Raw genomic sequence first — 24,237 nt, forward strand, 5'->3', positions numbered from 1 at the left:
AATATATACTATATTGATAAATTATAAAATATGTTTTTAAATCTCATGTAGACTAAATAAGTTATTTTACAATTAAAATAGACAATTTTAAATCTTTTTTAGCCAATTAATTCAAAAATTATCTATATTATTAAGCTTTTATGTCAAAATATTTTTTTTTAATTAAATAAGAAAAACACTCAATTTATTTAATTAATTAAATTAGCTACCAGTAATAATTACCTGAATAAAAAAATACTAAAAACATATTATCTTTAAATTATGTTTGATAAAACAAGTTATTTAGTTAGTTAGTTCGTCAAATCACTCAACCTTTTTATTTGGAGTTGAATCTTGATTAATTCCTTTTTTTTGTTGTAAATTTTCTTTTTCTATTTCTTTCACATTTTCAGTGTATCTAAACTTTTAGAAATCTCTATCCACTTTCATAAAGTGGTCCCAAAATAAAAAGTATGAGCCATAAGCTCCTGCATTATGAGAATGGTGGAAATTGTGAAAATATGAACTTCCTAATATATTCATTTACAAAAAAAATAAAAATTTTGATTTCATTTATTTTAATTGATAAAAAAAAGTTATCTATTTGATAAAATAGACAATATTTTTGAAATATACCTGAAAGTGGAAATACTCTCACAGGAGAAAATGGAATTTCATATCCTGAGTGTACTTCTGCTGTTGTATAGGTCCTCCACATCATCCAAGCAATAGCAGTAAAGATATGGACTCTTGATCCCATTAGTTTTATACCTAAGCTACTTGGAATCTAATAGTATATATAATTGGAATTAAACATTTAAATTAATAAAAGAATAAAAATATAATTGCAATAATATATCATGAAATGATTATATCTTTTATTTTTTTATTTATTTGTTAAAAATGATGATCAACTAATAATGTTTGTTAATATCCTGTTAATTGATTTAATTAATGACAGCATTTCAAATTTTCTGATTAAATTTCGAATCTAATTTTATAAACTTTCTTCATATAAATATTTTAACTTTTGATTTTATTTGTAAAGCTTAAATTTGACCAAAAAAATTCTTTTTTATTTAAGATTCTATGCTTACACAATTAGTAATGGTTTAAATGCTATCAATAAAACATAAAGGTATAATATATTTTTTATTTTTACTAGATTTCCTAGAATATATTCTGGTAGGCTTGAGTATTCTGCTGTGATTGAATATGGTTGCTCATATTCATGGTGCTTTTTATGATAACTATTATACAACTTAGGGTGATGAAGAGTATAGTGGCTCCAGAAAAATCCAAAATCTTCACAAATCATACAAAATAGTATCTATAAAAAGAACTCTCCTCTACATTTAATTTATTATTTTAAATAGAGATTAATTAGATAAGAATAGTATTAATTGATTTATAAATATAAATAGATTATCAAATTTATACATGGTAGGAAATTACTCCAAAGACGTTTTGTATTTAAGTCCTGTAACAAAGCTATCAAATAGAAGGATAATAGGAAAGACAATCAGATGATGCAAAGCAAGGCATTTATATGTTTTTTATTTGAGTTCCTCCCATTCCTTTTTATCCTTTTACCATGGCCACTTACCATTCTCATTTTTTTAGAAGTAATTTTTCAAATAAATATTTATCAAAAAAAATCAATTCTACCTTGTTGACTCTCCATTTTTCAAATACAGTATTATTTTAGCAATAGAGAATGGAAAATAAACCATACCAAGTTAGCATAAAAGCAGTATGAAGTAAACTCATTCCAGAAGGATATAATATTTTCACTAATTTTATTAGAAGAAGATCAGTTTAAATGCATCTTATAAAATATAAATTTCTTACAATTCTATCCAACAAATTCATGAACGTAGGACCATAAGACTTTCCCATAAATAGGTAAACCAATAAAAAAGCAAGCCCATAGAAAGAAGGCAGTAATGAGGTGCAAACCTTAATTTAAATGAATAGTGAGTTTCTTAAATTTAAAAACAAATCATTTTACTTACCTTTTTATTTGTATCGCCTTTTCTCTATTTCAATAAGACTATAAAGCTTGGTATCTAATTCCTACTGTTTAGAAAGTTTTTCAGACATCTGATCAAATAAATATAATTTAATATCTTATATGAAAATTATTATCAAATTCGGATTTTATTTATCACATTATTAAATTTAAAAATAATCTATAATGACATTAGTGACGTCAAAAGCTCTATTAATAAATTTTAAATATTTATTTACATTTTTGTTAAATTTTAATATCGATATTTATAGTAAAATGAGTAAAAAATACCACTAATATATTCCCATACATAAAATTATATTTTTTTTTAAGAAATAATTAAATAAAGGGGCTTGCTTGAAGCTGAAACAAAGATATATTTCTAAATTTAAATTAATCAACATAATATAACATTAAAATTAACAGCTAATTTTTAATATTAAGTAAAATTTAAGAAAGCAACTCTCAAAAAAGGTTTTTTTTATAAATTTATATTTTACATTATAATCAACTCTATAGACAGGCAGATTATTGATTTAATACTTTATTCAACTAAAATTATTGAATTTATTTTTTAAATTTAAGAAAATTATTTTAAAAATGCATTAATAAGTGTTAAAATTAAATATCTTTGAGATATCAAATATAATAGACAATATATTTATTAATTTGTAAATTTTTTCATTGATAAGAAAAGTTTTTCATTTATTCTTAATAAAATTATATTTTTAGTATATAAAATATGATATTTAGAGCTTTATTCCTATGAAATTGAATTTAATAAAAACTATTTATTTTAAAAAATAAATAAAATGGTAACATAGTTAGTAAAAAGATTAAAATGAAAGTTAGATTTAGATATAAAATATTAGAATTTTATTTTTGATAAATTTTAATCATTTGTAGAAAATTTATTTTTAGAAAACAAATACAAATCAAATTAATATCAAAGAAGTAAACTAAATTATATAGACACCTAATAAATAGTTTTAACACAATTAAATAAATATAATAATCAGAATAACAACCTTCAAAATTAATGATTTTGTAAATTATATTTTCTGTAAATGTTTGCATATTAAGGCATGTTTTTTAGAAATTTCTAAAATTGAATGAAATCTATGCTCTAAAGCAATAAATTTAAAATTAATATGAGATGACCTTAATTTATGTATCTTTATGGTATATGAAATGATATTTTATTTTTTAAGTTATAGACAGACTTTTGTTTTTAATATGTATTATAAAAACAAATTTATTGCATTTATTTTTAAAAATTAAAAGAAAATATTTAAAAATTTTATTTCTAAATCTTAAAATTAAATTTTTTTGGTATTTAAATTATAATAGACAATACATAAGTAAATATATTTATTAAATTAATAAGGAAGATAGTTATTATGATCTTAAAAAAATCATTTTTTTATAGTATAACAAGTTTTAAAAATTGAGGTTTTTCATATAAAAATATTAATTATTTTGAGTAAAACATAAGTAATTACTCAAATAATAATTGAGAAGGTAAGTAAAATTTATATATCAAATATTAGAATTTTGTGTTTTTGGGCTTTAATAAAAATTGAATAATATTCTAAGATTTAATAAATTAAGGAAAATATTATTAAAAAATGTTAATTTTAGTAATATTTTCAAATTTCAAATTATTTTTGCTAAAAAATTAATTTTTAGCTTTAAAAATGTTTAAAGAAATTCATAGATTGATTATTGATTCATTAACTAAAATTAGTGAAAAATAGTGATTTATTTTTATTTTTTGAAGGTTTCTTTGAAGTGTTTATTCAGTTTTCTGTTTTTTATGTTTTGTTATTTATTAGAATTAATTAAATTAATCTTTTGCTGAGGAAATATAAAAAATTTAATAAAAACAATGTATGTTTATATTATTATGATTGATTAAAATCTATTTAAAACTTGTTTTTAGAATTTTTTTCCTTTTTATTTTCTTTATTATAATAGACAGTAAATATGTATTGAAATAACAAGGTTAAAGAAAAGGAATTATCTAGAACAGAATAATTCGAGTATCAGTAAAGTAGAGAGTCAAATGTAATTAATCTAGACACTATAAAAAATCCTTGAATTTAAATTTTTTACAAGCAGAATTTAAAAGCTAAACCAGCATTTTAATTTTTATTATTGTTAAATTTCGTGTTTTTTTACTATCAGACTACATTACCTTAAAATTTAATCATTAGCTAAAATTTGATTTCGAATAATTAGTACAATGCGATCAATATCTTTCCGCATTAATTAACTAACAATTAAATATACTGACTATGATCAAAAGAATACAAAAAGAAAGGTAATTAATTAGTTAAGGGGCTAATAAATAAAAATTCAATAAATTAGAATATGATATGAAATTAGAAAAGATACTAATAAAGTTAATTAAAAAAGTTTATTTATGATTCTAAAAAAGAGTCATTAAAATAGACAGTTTTCTGATGTAGAAAATATTATATAAATTAATATGTAAAAATTAAATAAATAAATATAGATTGTTTTCATCTTTTTTTCAGTAAAATAAATAAGCGAAAGAGCAATAACATAATTATTATTAATTTAATTTTATAAAAATTTGATATTGTCAGAAAAATTATAAAAATGAATTTTATCAAAAAAATTTTTGGCAAGGAGGAATCCAAGCATACCCTTCCTGAATATATTAAGGATTATAAAGTTTATGGCAATTTGTTTAGGAGAGAAGAAAAGGTTTCAAAGCTTATGTAATAAATTTGATTAACACATTCATTAATCGCTATTAATATTTATAAAATTTAACTAATTATCAATTTAATAATAATAAAATGTAGAATGGAAGACGCATTGATATCTTTTAGTGAAGGAAAAACTGAATTTAGTTTCTTTTTGGAATTCTTTAAGGATGAACAACCTTTTTATTTCCCTATCGCTCCAAGCATGGACTTAAGAGAGTAAGTTTATTATTTCAATAATATACATTTATTTAATCAAAATAATAATAAATTAGATAAACTGCTCATGATGGAGACAAGGTTATTAGAAAATATGTATTTGATTTAGAATCAAAGTAAGTTTATTAAGGCGATTATTGTTTATTAAGCTACAATATTTATTTAAATAGATTACGTATGAGAGTAGAATTCGATGTAACAGAAGAAAAAGACTTGGAAGTTGTGCTTTAATTTGAAAGATATTTCAGTGAACTCCTTAGTATTGTAACATTTTAAAAACCTATAAGTGAAATTTCTAATGAGAGGATTCAACAGATGTGCAGGTAATTAATAAATAAATTAATTAATTTGATTCTAGATTTAATTTTTTTCAAATTCAAATTTAATTAATCTTTAAATCAAAAAAATAGACATATTGTAGGTAAAGATTTAGGAAGAGAGTCAGAGACAACATCCTAAAAAGACTCTGATGTATTTTCTATTGCTTAGCACTAAATTCCAAATTAAACCAGCATTGCAAATTAAGACATGAACAGAGTAATTAATTTTTATTACTTTTATTTAATTAAAAAATTTTTATTAAAATATTTTTATTTATTTAAAAATTCAATAGCTTTCAAAAGAACTTGCAGGCTTAAACCTAGATGATGGTTCCAAAAGAGTAGGAGAATACTAGCATTAATTCTAGCTTTATAAGAAGTCAAGTTCTTCTAAAGAAAATCAAGTTTAAGATGAGAAAAAAAGTCAATACAAAATTAGAGAAGACTTAATCATCCAAAATGAAAATAATGCAAAGCTAAAAGATGCCTTGCTTGAAATTGCTAATAAAAAAGTAAATAAATAAATTAATTTTAATCATTTTGATATAATAAATTTATTAAATTATTAGGAAATTAAAGTGGCTAATGTTGGAAGTTTATATGAAGCAAGTGGAGTATTTATGCAACTCAAACACAAAGTAAGTTCATTCATTATTTTGATTTATTAAAATTATAATTTAAACATTTTTAAATATTAACAATAGGGAATCATTTTTTCTATCAAATTGCTTGAAGATTACGATTATAAGTTACTTATTTATAATGAAGACTAGCATGTGATTCACTAATACCACTTTGAATAATCTTATGAAATTAACCATCAAGAAAACTATATTAGATGGATAGAAAATAAAGCTGACTCAATTATATTATATCAAGTTTTCTTTGACAGTCCAGGAGCTTCTTAGCAGGTTGCTGTAGCTTTGCAATCTTGCAATTACGAAAAAAATAACAAAGTAGAATAATAGAAGGCATTTAAAGACGAAGAAATATAATAAATAATAAGATTTTCCAGCGAAAGATCAGATGAAAATTATATTGAGGAAAACAAAGATTATATGGATGAAGAAATCAATAATATTACCTTTGACCCTTAGGTTTATATTGCTCAAGGTGAAACTCAAAGCAATTCTGATCTTAGATCGATTGCACAAGCTAAGATCCTTGATAGAACTTTTGTTTCTAAGGGAGAAAACATAGAAGTTTATAGAACCATTCAAGATCAAGACTAAGACTTAGAAGTAAACAATAAAATAAATATTATTTCCTATTTTTATTTATTTATTTTTTAATTAATTAATAAACAGTATTTACTTACCTTGCCTATTGTCCAAGGACTAAATGGAGAAGTTTTCGAGCCAAAGAAGATTTTAATGCAAGAGCAAGACACAAAAATGCTTCTGTTAAATAATGAAGAGAATAAAAAAGTATACTACTACGACATTGAGAAAGGAAAAATCATCTAAGAATTTGTAAGCTTTTTAAACTATTTTAAAAAAATTTATATTTATTTTCATTTTTACAACAGGGAGCTGATGAAGGTTTCAACAATGCAATTAAGGATTTTTGCAACTAAACAAAAAACGGAGACTTAGAAAATACCAAAACTTTTTATTCCATCAATAGCAAAAACATATTCAGGATGGATCCTCGTATTTCAAAAGGTGCAGCTTAGACTTGTATTCAAAATGGTAGCAAAATGTATGCATAAAACAACCATTTCACATGCATTTCTAGTACTAAAAACGGTGAATTTGCTATTGGTAGTGCTGATGGCTCAGTTCGTCTCTATAATGATGTAACTAAGAATGCCAAGAACTAATTTAATTTAGGTTATGGAGGTAAATATGAATAATATTAAAAATTAAATTTATAATTTTCTCTTTATTATTAAACTTATTTATATTTTTTAAAATAAATAGATCCTATCAAAGGACTTGATATCAGTTAAGATGGTAAATGGATATTAGCTACTTGCCAAACTTATTTAATTCTATTCCCTACTTACGATTGTTCTAATGTAACCAAAAATGGATTTAACTCTACCATTAAGATAGATAACAGACCAGTACCTATAAGACTATAGCTCTCTAGCGAAGATTAGTATTACCTAAAACTTAAAGAAATTGGATTCACTCCTGCTAAGTTTGATAACTGCTTGACAAAGAAAGAAAAATTCATAGTTTCTACAACAGGAGCATTTACTATAGTCTGGGATTTCATAAAAGTTCTCCAAAAGAAGACTTAATGTTACGAAGTAAATAAATTACATTCATCATATTTTTTATTGACTTATTTAAAATTAAAAATAGATTAAGAAATCAGATGAACCAATACAGTAAGCTGAATTTAAGTTTAACAAAAACGATAATGTGCTCGCTGCCTCAGTAAATAGAGTAGAAATGCAAAATATTATTAAGAACAAGAAATGAGTTCCAATAATTTAATGGCTTAAATTTATTTATTTATTTAAAATGCTGCATGAACCAACTAAATAACTAATCAGCAATCCGATATATATAATAAAATTAAAGGATAAATTTTTATTACACAGTATTATATGTTTTAGATTTGTGTTATGTATTTGTTTCTTTTAATTCATTCAAATAATAATATTTCAAATATTTTAATAAAAACAAAAAATTTATTATATTTTTAGTTAATTAAAAAAAGACAAGTTTTATGAGTTAAATTTTATAACTCTTAATTAGGATGATTATATCTAGTTATTAAAATTTTAATTTTATTATTTTACGTTTCCAATTAATGAGTAAAATGATTTTATTTTGTTTTCCATTATTCTAAAAATATCTAATTTAATAAAAAAATTTTTCTCATTTATTACATAAATGACATAATTATTAAAAATATATTTGATATTATTTAGTATTTAAATTGTTTATTTATTTATTCATTTTTCTGTTAAATTAATATAAATTGACTAATTAATTAATTTAATAACTTATAATTATATAAAAATTAACTCTATTAAAATCATTTCTTTTTATTTAAATCTTTCTTAGAGGTTTGTGCAGTTTCTTTTTCTTATCCTTTTTTTTCTACTTATTATTAAAGGCCTGCGCTAGGAGACTTTAATCCAACATCAGATTTTTAATTTTGTCTATTTTGGGAAACAGTTGGAGTATCTAGTTATTAGACTTACAGCTATCCTTTTTTGCTTTCATCCCCTTTTGTCTCTATATTATTTAAAAAATATCTCCATATTTTAAATCAATTAAAACATTTATTAAATCATTCTAATTCAATTACAATTCTTCTTTTCTGGGCTTTTGCTAATTTTATTTTCTTTAGTCTAATCTTATTAATTTGTTTATTGATTTTCTATTATTATAATTAATATAAAAAGTATGAGATTAGTTTAAATCCTATTAAGTAAATGCTGAATACCTAGTGCTTCGAGAGAGTTTTTAAGAGCAACTCTCTTTTTTATTTCATTATTTCTTTTTCTTTCAAACTTCAAGATTTACTAAGCTGCAAATTCATATACGTTACCTGAGGGTAAACCATTTTTGCATAGCTACCTTAAAAAATCTAAATTTTAGAGAATAATTATTTTTATTTTTTTAACTTTGTTTTATGCATTTACATTCATAAGCATCGAGAATGCCTGATGTTTCCAAAATGGTTGCTATTTGAAATATTAAAATCGATGTTATTTCACTGATATTCAAATATATTTTTTACTATTATTTTTCTGTTCATTAGCTAAACTTTGATTATGCTTATTATTAGTTTCATCACGAAATACATCCTTTGTGCGAGACATTTTATATAATTTAATATTTTTGAAATTTTAATGGCTAGTCCTTTATCTATTTTAGGGATTATTTATTTATTTAATATTAATTAATTAATTGATAGAAGTTTTTGATTGCAAATTTATTTTTATAATTATCAATAATTTAGTTATTTTTTTGGAAATAATTGATTGAGTCTACTTAAACATAGTCATTTATTTATTTATTTTCATCAGCAAAAAAGTAATATAAAAAATTGATCATAAACTCAAAGTAAAAAATTAAAACTCTTAGAATTGAATTAATACAGATCATAAAAGTAATATTTCTGTTGAAACTCAAACTGAACAACATAAATACAAAAAAAAAATATTTTTTTAACTTTATATTTTAATGCTTTCAAAAAATTTCCTTTTTTTAAGATTTTTTATGATTTTCATAAGATTCATAATCTTCTTGTGATTTATGAATAAGTTCTTTAGTTTCTTCAGTGAAGAAATTATTTTCTTCCAAAGTCTTTTATTAATTGTCTAATTCCTTTTTTGCTTGATTTAACAAATTAGGAGATAAGTTAAAATACTTCATAACATCGTATAAGACATAATTTTATACATAAGGATCGAATTTTATTGTGTTATCAATAATTCTTCCTTATATCTTAGCGTAACCTCTAACGTATTCAGCAGGATTCCAAAAGTTAGTAACAACTGCAGCTCCTAGCAAATAAGTACCTATAAATACAGTCGATTAAATTGTTCCATATTTAACAATTTCTCTAAAGGTATATTCCTTTGGCTTAAAAAATTTCTTAGAGTAATGCTTAAAATTCATGGTATAATACATTGTTAAACCGCACATCACACAATTGTAAAGAAAGAATGCAAACATTCTATTTTTAGGAAGTTTTTCATTTTGCCATTTATCTAATAATATTAAAGTTTCTTCTTCATTTAAATCATCTAGATTATCCATAGTAATCAATGAATCATCCCTGATTGGTAATTTCTTTTTAAAGGGTAAACTTAAATTTTCTTCACTCATTTAAACACGCTACTTCTAAATAAACAATCTAACAAAAACTATTTCTTATTTTTTAATTAATAAATTAACAAATATATCTTTTTTTAGAAAGAATCTGAATATTCTATTAATATTAATCTAAATTTGGCTATAAAATTTAGTTATTTATTTATTTTATATATAGAATTCAAAAATTAAATTATCACTTTACTAAATTAAATATTAGGACAATAAGCTCATTATGGTAAATAATTAAATTAAATTAATAAAATGTTTAAATGTCTAATATTTAATTCTGACTAGTTAATGATATCAATTAAGAAAGTTAGTTAAGAGTGTCTCCAAGAGAATTAAATAAGCTCATAATAAAAATAATCTTAAAGTATTTAAGATTTGAATGAAAATATGGAAAATATATTAATAAATTTCTCTTCACAGAATGAATAGATAATTAAAAAATCGAGTACTTATAAGTTTCAGATCAAGGGACATATGTTTAGAAAATTCAAAATAATATGATATAAATAAATTAGATTTGTAGAGTTTAGAATAAGGATAAGTTAAAAAGCAATTATATTTAATAACATTTTATTTTAAAAGCAGGAAAAAATAAAAGCAAATTGGTTATTTAAATTAAGTCTGAAAATTTTGATTTAAATTATTTTATATTTAATTTTATTATTCTTTTGTTATATTTAAAAGCTAGCTATTTTTTAAAAATATTTATTTGGTTTACTGAGTTTTTTTTTTTTTGAAAACAAATTTTAAATCAAACACTCTCTTAAAAAATATTTTTAATAATAAACTTAAAGCAACTATTAATAATTTTTAATAAATTGATTCAAATAAAAAAATGTTTTATATTTAATAAATATTGATATGAATTAAAAATTTAGGAAAATTTGTATAATTAAATGTTATTAATTTATGTTAAAATAAATGCCATGATTGTATTTATTAATAATATATTATTAAAAACAATATATTTATTTCATTGTTTTTTTTATATTTATTGATTTACTGTTAGGAACTACCTTCATTCAAACTTTTAATTGGTTTCAATAAAAGTAATAAAAAATATCTAAATCATTATTTTATAAAAAATATACGTGTATTCTTATTTTATTAGATCAAAACGATTCTTGTTATGTAAAAATTTAAGAATTTACTTAGTTTGATAAATGAATCAATCAATAAATACCTGCTATCTATTTATCTATTGGTTTAAAGAATTTTTCATTCAGGCAAAAAGAAGAAGATATTTAATTAAATAAAAAGATTTTTGCTTAATATTAATTAGTAAATAGATATTTTATAGCAAAAGGCTTAGTTAAATTCTATTAAATATTTATTTGTATGAGTACAGACTCAAAGACAACTAAGCGTTAGGTTAAGAAGGATGAAACTCCTTCTGACGTTAACGTAGAATCTTCAGAAGAAAAAAAAAATTTAGAAGAAGATGAAATTTCTGAAGAACAAGTAGCTGAAAATAAATCGAAATTCAAATTACAAATACATGCTCAACTAATAAAGTGGGCTCCTGCATTGAATATGACTATTTTATTATTAATATCAATTGTTGCAGTTTTAGTTAGAGTCTATTCCGTTATTCGTTACGAAAGTATTATTCACGAATTCGATCCTTGGTTCAATTATCGTACAACCTAATATTTGGTCACCAATAAAGATGGTATTTACGGATTATGGAATTGGTTTGATTCCGAATCTTGGTATCCTCTTGGTCGTTCTGTTGGTGGTACTCTTTATCCAGGTCTTATGGCTACTGCTGGTGCTATCTACTGGACTCTTCATAAATTATGTTTGCCTGTAAATCTTTAAATCCCTGAAATAAAAATAGCTTAAAATTAATTTATTTAAAGATATACACAATTTTTCAAATAATTTATTGCATTATAAAATAGAATAAAATATATTTATTATTAATTTATAACAAATAATTATTTTTTTGGGCAATATTATGATTTTTATTATATTTATAATAATTATTTAAAATGTATTAATTCATTTTTTTAATGAAAGGTTGACATTAGAAACGTTTGTGTGTTCCTTGCTCCTATTTTTGCTGCTTTCACAAGCATAGCAACTTACTTATTGACTAGATAAGTTACTAAGAGAGCAGATGCAGGCCTTTTCAGTGCTTTATTTATTGCAATAGTACCTACTTATATGTCTCGTAGTGTTGCAGGTAGTTATGATAATGAAGGTGTTGCCATTTTTGCCTTGGTCTTTACTTTTTATCTTTTCCTTAAAGCTGCTAACACTGGAAGTATCATTTGGTCTTCTTACTCAGCTTTGAGTCTTTTCTTCATGGTTGCTTCTTGGGGTGGTTATGCTTTCATCATTAACATTATTCCTATCTTTGTTGTTTTCTTAATGATTACTGATAGATATTCTACTAAGCTCTATGTTTCATACAACGTATTCTACATTCTTGGAACAATTTTAGCTCTCTAGATTCCTTTTGTTGGCTTTTAAGTAATTAATTTTCATTTGCTATTTTTAATTCTTAAGAATTAACCTTTTTATGATTGATATTTTCTAAAATAACTTTTTACATTTATTAATTAGGCTATTCATTCTTCTGAACACATGGCAAGTCATGGTGTCTTTATCTTGCTTTAAGTTTACAAATTTGTTAACTTCTTAAAAGGCCATATCCACAAAAAAGGAGTTAAGATTTTAACTCGTTTGTTCATTATTGGTGTTGCTTTGTTCTTGCTAATAGCCTTTATTTTGATGTATGTCACAGGTAAAACTAAATGGAGTGGCAGAAGTTTGACTCTTCTTGATCCTACTTATGCTAAGAAATATATTCCAATTATAGCATCAGTTTCTGAACATTAAGCTACTACTTGGTCTTCTTTCTTCTTTGATCTTCACTTCTTAACTATATTTGGACCTATTGGTTTGTACTACTGCTTCAAAAAACCAAACTATGGTAAAATATTCATGGCTATTTACCTCGTATTGAGTGTTTATTTTGCTTCTGTCATGGTTCGTTTACTTTTAGTCCTCGGTCCCGCCTTGTCAATCGTCGGTGGAATTGGTGTTAGTTGGACTGTCAATCTTTTCACTAAATCCTTACGTAACTTTGTTTTTGGTGCAAAGAAGCAAGAGAAAAAATCAAAATACCATGTAAGTCCTACTGTCAGCTTGATAGGTTTATTATTGATCGGATACCTTATATCAGTTTATATTATGCATTGTAATTACACTGGTGCTGAAGCTTACTCTTCTCCCTCAATTATTCTTTCAAACAGAGATAGAAACGGTAATAGACACATTGTTGATGACTTCAGAGAAGCATACTTCTGGTTAAGACAAAACACAAAATCTGATGAAAAGATTCTCTCTTGGTGGGATTACGGTTATTAAATTACTGGTATGTCCAACAGGTAATAAAAGACATTTTAATTCAATTTTATTATTTATGAAAATATTAATTAAAATTTTTTAAAAATCCATAATTAACTTTCATTAATTAAAATAAATAATATTTATTAATCAAAAGAACTGTCATGGTAGATAATAACACTTGGAATAATACTCATATTGCAACTGTTGCAATGGCTTTGGCTAGTAGTGAATCAGATGCTTATGAAGTTTGCGACAAACTTGATGTTGATTATATTTTGATGATCTTTGGTGGTTACTCTTACTTCTCTGGTGATGATATTAACAAATTCCTTTGGATGGTTCGTATTGCTGGTGGTGTTTATCCACATGTCAAGGAAGAAGATTTCTACAGTAAGAACAATTAATATCGTATTGACTCCTAAGCCTCTGAAACAATGCTTAACTCTCTAATGTTTAGATTGAGTTTTTACAGGTAATAGTTTCCAAAAATATCTTTTTATTCAATATTTTTATGAATTAGATTTGATGAAATATAAACTGCCTATCAAAAACCCAAGGGTTGGGATAACGTCAGAAACTAAGAAGTAGGTCTTAAAAAATTCAAATTAGAGTACTTTGAAGAAGCCTTCACAAGTGAAAACTGGATTGTTAGAATCTACAGAAGAAAACCTAGAAAGAACAGAGAAGGTATTGTCTTCTTATCTAAGAGCTTAAATAATTTCCCAGCTCCTGAGTAAGATAATGAATACAGAAAGAGACATGAAGTCTTTGATGATATTAAGTTTAATAAGATCATTCTTAAAAAGAGAAGAAATGTTGCTTCTAGATGATTAAAAAAAACTGACAAATAAATCAATATATAATTATTAAATTTGTTATTAAATAAATAAGCATGTTTTATATATAAAAACAATTTAATTTCTTTCTAAACACAATATTTAATATTTTATTATTCTATTAAAAAATTGAATTAAATTCCTATTAAGCCTTATCCTTTTTTCATTTTTTATTCTTAAATCAAAGAAAGAATTTTATTTTATTTGGTGGTAAATTAAAAACATTTAAAAAATTAATTAGGTTCAAAATACAAAAAAAATAAAACATCATTTTATGATGTGAAGAAATTTTTTGTTGTGGTTGTGTTTGTTCTAGATTTAATTAATTTTTATTTTTTAGAATTATTTCTTGGTTTACCATTTTAGATGCTAAAAATCTCAAAAGCAAACTATCTTACTTGGTTTAAAGGTTAAATAAATTTTTTCATTTAAAGTACAATAAATTGAAATAGATTTGTAAGTTTAAAAGAAAGCTAAATAGAAAAAAATAGCTTGGTTGCAAATTAGAAATTATAAAGAAAATTTTTATTTATTTTATGCAATAAGTTTCTAAATATTTTTGAAATAATTAATATGCTTCTATTTTATATAAATTTGATTTTAACTTAAAGTAGAAATTAAGATATTAACTATATAGTTGGTTAATATAATACAATGTTAAGTTATTTAGAAAAAATCTTTGTAATAAATTCTATGCGCAGTTTTGTTTCAAAATACATTCAATATTTAACTAAGAATTTATAATTAAAATATAATAAATATTACTTATAATCAGATTTTATTTTCAAATAATTTTATCATCAGCAGAAAGAATTTAAGGACAATTACTTGAAATTTCTTTAGTGAATAAGTTATAAAATGTTTTAGCATGATGAAGAAGAGTATAAAAAGTTAAACAGCCAACTGAAAGAATAAGTTGGGCAAGCATAATTGCAATCTTTAGGTAAAATTGATGAATTAATATCTTAATTTATTTCTAAAATCAATAAAAATGGTTTAGATTTAAGGTATTTAATTTAATAAATAATTAGAAAAAATGGAGGAAATGCTCGCCTCGATTAATGAGTAATATAAAAAGTGCTAATCAAAAGTAATCTTAGAATCTTTAGTAATGTCTTGAGAAAAAATATTTAATATTATGAAATTATTTAGCTTCAAGAACTAAAAAGTTATTCAGAAAAGAACAACCTAAGAAAGGAAATAGATAAAGTAATTTTAAAAAACTTAAATAAAGAGAAGAAAGAATATTGATTAATATTTGTTATACAAAGGTAAAGAAATATAATGATGACTTGAAACAAAGCAAGAGTAGAATAGATAGAATGACTAAGAATATTGAAAAGTAAAAAAACAAACTTGATGCAATTTAAAGTGGGCAAACTGATATGGCTGAGAGCTCAGTATAATTATATATATTTTAATTAAAATAACACTTTTTACTGAATTAATTAATTGTTGGTTCTTTAAATAAAATAGAATTTATAGAAAAATATACAATAATCTGAAATTAGTATGGCAAAAACATAAGAATCTAACTATCACACCATATTGTAAATAAATGCTGTTGCTGCTTAAGGTAATATGGTTACAGATAGCACAATCTAAAAGTTACACGAATAAAACGAGAACATTAATAAAATTATATCAGGGGTAAAAAATTTTATTGGCTTTAAGTTTAAAAATGAAATTTATATTTTAAACATTTTATATAAAGATTAACTAAGTTGATGAAAATTTAACACTCATTGATAGAATAAGAAGGGTTGTAAGCAATAAAGCTATGTTAGAGAAGTTACTATTATTTTTAATGGTGATTATCTTGGTAATTGCCAATCTTATAATTCTATATTATAAAATTACTCGTTGAATAAAAATTACTTTTTCATATTCATTTTTTGTTTATATAATAGTTATATTCATTATAGATGCTTGATATTATGTTAATAAAATCTTTTTATTTCGTTTATATTAAATTTAATTAGGTTTTTATTTGATACAAAACTCTTTTCCTTTTATATATAATTCTGTAAGCTTATTAATAAAAATGAAGTATAAATTTTATATTTTACTATTGCATATTAATTTAATTTTAGATTAAATTAATTATTAAATTTTAATATAATTGCTTTCAAATGCAAATTTTATTTTTTTCAAACAAATAATTTCTACTTTTTATATTAATTAGTTAAATAGTTTTTTTTAATAAAATAAATATTGACTTTAATTAGATTTAAATTTTAATAAATGTTTTAGTTTAAACTTTTAGAGCAAAAATTTAAAAAAATATATAAAATTCATAAAAATTACTTAATTTAATCTAAAGCTTTAGAAATAAGGGATTGAGGTTTTACTTAATGATAATTTACAGTATATAATAAATAAAATATCAAATTTAGTAAAAATTTTATGACCAAATTGTATCTAAAATAATTATTTTTAAAATTTGAATATCAAAATTATTTATTTTTAATAAATATGAAATGAATAAAAAACTAAAAGCACTGAAAGAAACTAAGAATATAGAATATAGATGAATAGATAGATAGATGTATAGATGAATGAATGGTAAACATATTTATTTATTTATAGTTAATATGATATTATTTAGATTATTTTTAGTCAAAAGTGAAAGAGGAGAGAATAAATTAAATTGAATCAAGAAATAATAAAAAATTTCCTCTCATCATTTTAATTTGACACAAACAGTATTAAACAAAATTTTTAAATAAAGAAATATGTTTAACTCTATTTGGATGAAAATCCCCTTTCACTTTAAAAAGACAATATTTGTATATTTTTATATTTATTTATTTACTTAGTTAGTTATTGTTATTATTTTAGACAGTATAATTTTATTATTTCTATATAATCAATAATCTTCCCTCTTTTTAAATAATTTGTATTTAATATTTTTATTATCAATAATTTAATTAATTAATTATCCTTTGTTCTCAAACTAATTTTAATTATAGAATCATATTTTATTTGTAGAGATCCCATCAATAATCAGGATAGATAGCTTACTTTACTTTCATATTAACTAACAGGTTAAATAATTAACTAAAAGAAATAATGTATTTGACAATTATTAGCTTAAAATTGAGTTTTGTAAGGTTATATTGGCAAGATATAATTTATTTTACAGTATATTATTTAATATGTAAATTATATTTTGGTATCTTAAGAGATTACTTACTACTCGCTTCAGAAAAATGTTTAACTTACTTAATAATTTTGTAGGACTCAAAAAGCGGAGAGGAAAAACTAATTTATATGTTTATTATAAGATTAAAATATACTTTGTGGTTTTATTCGTAATGTAGAGTTAGGAATTTATGTAATTAATAATATTGTAAAGGTTAATTGATTGATTGAATGACACTGGTTGTGTGGTTGGTTTTTTTTTAAAGTGAGAAGCTAATTTTTTATGATTTGATATCTTTTATCTATTATTAATTGTTCTAACTATTTTATTAGACTATTCTCAAATTAATCACTTGTTTCCAGTATGTCTTGGAATATTTTATTGTGATTGTTTATATTACATGGATGTATCCTTGAATAAAGTATCAACTCTATAATTTGACTATGAACTTCCTTTTGGTGTTGTAGGAACTCCTCCTAAGCTTCCTATTCCTAATTAATTGTGAGTAGAAAATGCCTATTAGTTGCTTTCCATGAAATCAATCAAATTGTTTGAGGATTTTTTACGATTAAAATCATCGTTTTTGTAACTGAAGGCTGTATCATATGTGCTAAACATTTTATTAGGCATTGAAAAGGTTGTATTTTTAGTAGAAGATGGCTAAATGTTTATTTGCTATTACTGTAAATTGGAAGACGATCCTCTGTTTTCATCTTATGAAGACAGTTGAAGATTTGCATTATTTGATGTTTAATTCTGAGATGGGAATTGAGGAGATTAAATTTGCTAATCTGAATACTGGGGTTAATTGGTATTTATAATCAGTTTATAATTTTGGGCATTGTTTTCACTGTATTTTCTGTTTGTATTATTCCCTTAATTGCTGTTATATGAATCTATATTGTACTATTAATAGTTGTTAATTTAGTTTAGATTGTTCATTTGATTAGGAGAATTGTATTTAATGTAGTTGATTTCACTTGCATTAGAAGATGAGTAATTAGAAGCTTCAGTAGATTTTCTGCTAGTGTTTTCATTTGACGTATTGTTGCTATATTGTGTGGCGGTAGTATTGCTATTGTTATTATTGTTGCTAATATTGTTGTTCATTTAGATATTACTAGTAATTCTCTATGTATTATTTTAATTTGCAGAGATAGAAATATTTGCGACTGGTATATGAGTCAATCCTTATTTCTTTTCTATTTGTGTATTGTTAGGAGTTGATTGCTAATTCATAATTTAATTGACATTTTAAGGCAAGCTATTAAATTAATTTAGGTTTATGCCTGCTTTAGGTACCACATTGTTGCTGCTAGTTTGTTGGACTATTGATTTCACAGAAATGCTTTAGTTTTGTTGCTATTACTACTGTTATAAGATCTATTCTTGTTTTTATTATTATTGTTGTTGATTTTGTTAAATGATCTATGGTTGTTGCTATTACTATTATTGCATTTATTATTATTATTACTGCTATTGCTATAGAACAAATTGCTATTACTATGGTACTTATTACTGTTGTTAAAATATTTACTGCTATTGTTGTTGGATTTGTTATTGTTACTATTATTAAATCAGTTGCTATTGTTAAAGTTGTTCACCTCTCGTTTTTTCAGGGCTCAAAGGAGGTTTCATGGCATTTACTGGTTTTTATTAGTGAGGAACTAATAAATTATTATTTAAACTATTCATCTGTATTGCTTAACTTTGTATATTAGTAGCATCAATGCTACCGTTCAATCCCCTAGAACGGAAGTGTATTTATTATTATTGATTTTGTTAGTGAGAAGGACTATTTGTAATATTAGCTTAAAGTTATTAGCTTATTTATTGTGGAACTTAGATATTCACATTCTTTTGAATTGATTATTGTTAAGGTGGAAGTTAACCTTAAGAAACTTGTGGTTATGTATTTATAGGACCTGTATAGGATGAGAAAAATGGCATTTATAAATTTAAAAAATTTTAATTTGAACTCATTTATTAATATTGAGCACCTTGTTACTGGTTCAAATTCTATTAGGTTTTTTACTATTTAGGAGTGAGGGGTTCATTTCCTACTGTTTTTAAATTTAATGTAACAAGAGGAGGGTTATTAGGATTGGTATTTGAAGAGCTGAAATCAGTAATTTGCTAAGTAAAATTGTTTAATTAACGTTCTCTTGTGGGAATATGTGCATTCTTGGATTGAGGATTGTAATTATGAAGTTAGTTTGGAATTAAATTTTGACTTGCATTCTTCGAATTTGATGAAGGCTGTTGCTCTTATTTATTTGAGAGAATAGCGCCATTGCAAGTTGATGATCTAACTTATCTTTGGGAAGGCGTATTTGAATTAGAGGCATTCTTACCAGATTTTTCTTAGTCTTCTTTGGTATTCTAAATTGTTTAATTATTTAACCCTTAAATCGTTATTGGATTTATTTAATGGGGTTATTCATGTAAATTTTATGTACTCATGTTCTTTGATGGATGAATTAATTAATATGAAATTTGCTATCCTTGAGAGGTCACAGTAAACTTTTATGGTTGCTGATGCTACAAGCCTTGTAAAGAACTTTAAACGACAGAAGATTTCTCTGTTTTTCTTGGAGGAGTGGTATTCATTTAAGTCTGTAGTTTATTATTTTATTCAGTTGTTTCGTTGTTACTACTTCTTGTGCTTTGCTAGTTAGTTTGCTAAATTTAAAGTGCAGAAAATTAACTTGGCTAACGAACCTTGTAATTAAATTTATTTCCATTAGATGATTAAGTCGAGCCATAGCTGCTTACTTCGTCTGACTTCCCATCATTTGGTATATTTGGGCTTTGCTCATTATTTTTATATGAAGCTAAATCAATCTGATTGGTAGGAGCAAATGAGGATTTTTAATCTGGTTTGAACTGAGGTGTTCCAACTAGACTTCCGTCTTTTGATTGCTTGTTTTCAAACTTTTATACTTAAATAGGCAAAATATTCTGAACACTCTATCTCTTTTACTAGGGAAATGGCTAATCAGTAAAATCTTAGGATGTATTGTAAGGTACCTAAAAGCTGTTAAAGTTTTAATTTGCGCTTCTGCGAGGTGGTATGTCGCCACTCTGATATTCTATTTCAAGTTATCCGCTTCCAATAGCATTAGAAGCATTGAAATTTTAAGAAATATGGTGCTAATGATGATGAGAGTGATGTGGGTTATTAGAACCATAATTAGACAACAAAGTTTGTTGGACACTTTACTAAGTAAATTGTTAAGAATCCTGTCTGCGATTATGCATCTTTTATCTAGGACTTTCTTCAAATTCTTTGTTCCTTATGGGTGTAGATGAAATTCTATCATTAGACTAAACATCTTCATTAATATTACTCAAAAAGCTGTAAGCGTGCTAGTTTTGTATATTTTATTTATTATTAGCATTTTGAATATTAGCAAAACCGTTTGTGCTTTCGTTATTTTCATTTCTTGATGAAGTTTCTTCAGTTGGGATGCGTGATTGAGAAGAATTACTTTCAGGTAATTAAGATTATCTCTCTTTTTCAATTTTAGCTTGTTGCTATGGGGCTTAATTATTAAAATCGGCTAACATTTTAATTTATTGTTAATCCTATTACATACCAATTATTTATTAAACTCCTCTTTAAGGGAGCTATTATTGCTGTTACTAATTGATTTGAAAAGCTTATCCAATTCTATTTACATCTAAAGATTACTAAATACTATTTCTTACAGGAATATTATCAACTTATGTTTTAATAGGACTAACAGATCTATCGTTATAAGAATTTCGAGGATTTGGTGATTGTGTCATTACTATTTTTTGAATATTAGAATTGCTGCTGCTATTAATAATTTTTATAGGTTAAGCAGCACCTGATTACTTGCGATTTTAAGACACATTTTCTTAAGTCAAATCTATGTTAGTAGTCATAGTTGTATTACAATTTTTTAGCATAGCATTATATGATGAGCTTGATTAGTCTTTATTTAAAATTGATTCATCAACCCATCTAATTATTTTATCAATAATATCATTAGTTCTTTGAGCGTTATGATTACCACTGACATATTCTAGCCATTTTTGGCCATTATAACGAGCATAAAGCTGTTCTGAGTGCTCACACTTCACAAAAGTATCTTCTTTTGAGCAAATAAAATAGCATGGTATGTATATATTAGTAATAACTTTTGTTAAATCTATTTCCTAAATGTCAATAGGAACACGCTCTTTCACTTAATCTCTTACCTATGATATCGCAATATCTAAAACTAAATTTGGCATTCCCGTTTTCTATCTGGCGACATCCAAAGCAAGAAAATTCAAATTAGCGAAACCACTATCAAAAACAATTCCCTTCACTCTCTAAGTCTGTCTCTTTGACAAATACATCATGCTTGTAACAGCACCCATGCTATTTTTATAAAATTAAATAATTATTATTATTTTATTTTGCAAATTCATGTTTCAGTCAGCAGCTATTAATTTTATCATTTTGATAAAAAATTATTGAAATCATTTTAATTTAGAAAAATTTGTAAAAAATTTTAGAATTTAATTAAAATATTCAAGATGGGTTTGAAACTGAAAGAATTTTTTTGAGAAAATGAAATTATTATAAGAAAAATTTTGATAATAATAGTTAGTGTATTTAGTCTTATGCTGTTAAAAATTTGTTAGAGATTGCTTTAATAAATAAAATTTAATCAAAAAATAAATTTAACAATAGTAGGAAGATTAATAATTTATTTTGTGGTTGTTATTTTTGATGAATCTAGTTAATTTAAAAAGAAATCAGAAAATATAATTCAAATTCAAGTGAATGCTCAGTTATTATAATTTATCTGTGCAAATAAATAAGTTAGAAAAGGAATTAATTTTTTTCAAGCTTCCAATCTCTAATTTAAATTTAAAATTTGGAAAAAGCTAACTTAGCTAAAAAAAATTAGAAAATCATGCTGGGATAAAGCATCTAATTAATTTTTTTAGGAAGAGAAAGTATTTTTTAAGTTAAAACTTTAATTGTATCCAGTAAAAAATAATATTTATCATTTGTGAGTAACAAAAATTTTCTTTTTTCTTAAAAATGTCAAATAAGAAAAAAGAAAAAAGAAGAAGAAAAATATTTATTGTATTTCTTCAAATAATTGAAAGTATGAATCAATCTATGTATGTATTTATTTATAAAATTATAAAGATCTGTGAGTAAATAAATAAATGAATAGATTGAAACTGAATTTAAGCAATGTAAGGATTTTAGGGATATTTAAATTATATTTTTTCATTTTAATTACTGCCAAATAGGTATTTTATTGCTTTTTACTGAATAAATAGTAAAATAGTGATGTAAATTCTCTTAATTTCTCAATTATTTAATCAAGCTTTATTGCTTTTGGCTGGCTTTCTAATATTCAAAAAGAATTAGTCAAATAACATACTCACAAACTTAAAACTGCATTATTTTAAATACCAAAACTCATTTCCTTTAATCCATAATCAAATTTTCATAACTTATTTGGCATTATACCTTCATCCTTTTCATTTTTGAATCTACCTAAAAATTGCTTATTTATAATTATTTTTAAAAGTAATGCTTGCATTTTTCTTTTAAAACTGACTCTTACTTAAACCTTAATACCTTTTTTGACTAAAAATACTATTTGCACAAAAATCTATCAATTATTTTATTAATTCATTCTTGTAAAATAATTTGGGGTATTGAAAATATTTATTTATATATGTTTACCTTCTACCCCAAAGTACTATGTTGTTTATTTTGCCTGAATCTAAGAGATTTTGGACAATACATTCTAAATCTTAACTCTCATTGATTCCTAATGTCACATATTCACCTTCAGAGAGACCGCTACCAGAGAAGTCAAAGCAAAAGAGACCTATTCCTCTTGAAATTAAATTAGGCAATAATCTTAGGGCTTCTATTCTAGAACCACTATTGCAGTGGCAATAAATAACACAATGGAACTTATTTTCTTCATTGCCTTACTGTTATCCAATTAGTATCGGTTCAAATAATGAGCACTATAATTTTAAATTGCGCTTGTTTAAAATAACTTGATCAGTTCTTTTCGATCTATATCTTCCAAATACTTGTGTTTCATGTCCTTTTTTAGAAATTAAAATAAACTCATAAATATTATTTGCCCTTTTACAATTTTTATAGCTACTTATTTATTGCAATTAAACATTAAAACTAAATAAATGGCTAAAACATATATTAATATCTCAAAAAATAAACTTTTTTTCGCCTCTCCATACAAAATTAGAGCTAAATAGCTGAAAAGTAACACACCTTCTATCTTTCTTTTAAAATAATTTATGTTCTAAAATATTTCTTATTTTACTTAGACTCCCGCTCACTTCACAAATAAGACTATAAGTAATATTGATAAAGTTTGTTGCTAGCTTGCTTGCTTTGCTTGGTTGATTTCTTTATATATATTTCTTAAATAAGAAAGAAAATAGAAGGGAGAAACGAAAAATCATCAGCGCGAGGCAGAAAAACAGAATAGGATTGGAGAAACAGATGAAATAGGTGGAAATAAAAATTACCTAAATCTGAAGTGGAATACTCCATTCTTTAGGGTCGAATGAACATCTTCCACAACTAATTGAATTATCCTATCATTTTTATCGCAGATTAACCCTTTTTAATATTATAGATTTAATCAAATCTGTGAATTGATAGATTGATTTTGTTTGTTTGTTTGTTTGTTTGTTTATTTATTTGTTTGTTTGTTTGGCTTTTCTTTAATTTTTGTTTATTTTTTTTTCGTGAATGTATTTAAATTCTTAAGTTAGATTTAATTTATTTTTTATGGTCTCTTTCTTGGATTAAT

The 24,237-nt window shown here is 23.6% G+C and overlaps 7 protein-coding genes across 7 annotated transcripts; 3 read left to right on the top strand and 4 right to left on the bottom strand. All coding sequences in view use genetic code 6, as the record gives it.

Moving 5' to 3' along the window:
- Positions 1-303: 303 nt before the first annotated feature.
- On the bottom strand, positions 304-2,298 carry TTHERM_00876970 (sterol desaturase; the record flags this gene model as incomplete). The annotated part of the gene is made up of 7 exons (XM_001016047.3): positions 304-509; positions 616-766; positions 1,142-1,328; positions 1,420-1,589; positions 1,648-1,772; positions 1,831-1,938; positions 1,995-2,298. 7 exons carry the CDS (start codon positions 2,296-2,298, stop codon positions 304-306), a joined length of 1,251 nt encoding a protein of 416 aa, XP_001016047.3.
- A 2,317-nt stretch (positions 2,299-4,615) lies between these two features.
- Positions 4,616-7,696, top strand: TTHERM_00876990 (Vid27 cytoplasmic protein; the record flags this gene model as incomplete). Its single annotated transcript, XM_001016049.2, has 12 exons — positions 4,616-4,737; positions 4,825-4,944; positions 5,001-5,060; positions 5,115-5,267; positions 5,355-5,481; positions 5,558-5,776; positions 5,834-5,902; positions 5,969-6,505; positions 6,572-6,736; positions 6,793-7,105; positions 7,187-7,521; positions 7,577-7,696. 12 exons carry the CDS (start codon positions 4,616-4,618, stop codon positions 7,694-7,696), a joined length of 2,340 nt encoding a protein of 779 aa, XP_001016049.2.
- Positions 7,697-8,258: 562 nt separating this feature from the next.
- TTHERM_00877000 (hypothetical protein) lies at positions 8,259-9,189 on the bottom strand (the record flags this gene model as incomplete). Its single annotated transcript, XM_001016050.3, has 5 exons — positions 8,970-9,189; positions 8,872-8,913; positions 8,673-8,816; positions 8,535-8,606; positions 8,259-8,461 (listed from the first exon to the last, which is right to left on the bottom strand). The coding sequence occupies exons 1-5, from the start codon at positions 9,049-9,051 to the stop codon at positions 8,259-8,261; spliced, it is 543 nt and encodes a 180-aa protein (XP_001016050.3). The 5' UTR covers positions 9,052-9,189.
- A 232-nt stretch (positions 9,190-9,421) lies between these two features.
- Positions 9,422-10,063, bottom strand: TTHERM_00877010 (transmembrane protein, putative; the record flags this gene model as incomplete). Its single annotated transcript, XM_001016051.1, has 1 exon — positions 9,422-10,063. One exon carries the CDS (start codon positions 10,061-10,063, stop codon positions 9,422-9,424), a length of 642 nt encoding a protein of 213 aa, XP_001016051.1.
- Positions 10,064-11,398: 1,335 nt separating this feature from the next.
- TTHERM_00877020 (dolichyl-diphosphooligosaccharide-protein glycosyltransferase subunit STT3A) lies at positions 11,399-14,250 on the top strand (the record flags this gene model as incomplete). Its single annotated transcript, XM_001016052.3, has 5 exons — positions 11,399-11,869; positions 12,083-12,538; positions 12,632-13,458; positions 13,575-13,892; positions 13,941-14,250. The coding sequence occupies 5 exons, from the start codon at positions 11,399-11,401 to the stop codon at positions 14,248-14,250; spliced, it is 2,382 nt and encodes a 793-aa protein (XP_001016052.1).
- Positions 14,251-15,114: 864 nt separating this feature from the next.
- On the top strand, positions 15,115-16,123 carry TTHERM_00877030 (transmembrane protein, putative; the record flags this gene model as incomplete). Its single annotated transcript, XM_001016053.3, has 6 exons — positions 15,115-15,199; positions 15,288-15,346; positions 15,409-15,465; positions 15,528-15,656; positions 15,733-15,906; positions 15,971-16,123. 6 exons carry the CDS (start codon positions 15,115-15,117, stop codon positions 16,121-16,123), a joined length of 657 nt encoding a protein of 218 aa, XP_001016053.2.
- Positions 16,124-17,749: 1,626 nt separating this feature from the next.
- On the bottom strand, positions 17,750-24,026 carry TTHERM_00877040 (alpha/beta hydrolase family protein; the record flags this gene model as incomplete). Its single annotated transcript, XM_001016054.2, has 3 exons — positions 17,750-21,794; positions 23,127-23,502; positions 23,951-24,026. The coding sequence occupies 3 exons, from the start codon at positions 24,024-24,026 to the stop codon at positions 17,750-17,752; spliced, it is 4,497 nt and encodes a 1,498-aa protein (XP_001016054.2).
- Between the last annotated feature and the right edge of the window lie 211 nt (positions 24,027-24,237).

Source organism: Tetrahymena thermophila (assembly GCF_000189635.1).
Source record: "Tetrahymena thermophila SB210 genomic scaffold scf_8254648, whole genome shotgun sequence".
Taxonomy (NCBI): Eukaryota; Ciliophora; class Oligohymenophorea; order Hymenostomatida; family Tetrahymenidae; genus Tetrahymena; species Tetrahymena thermophila.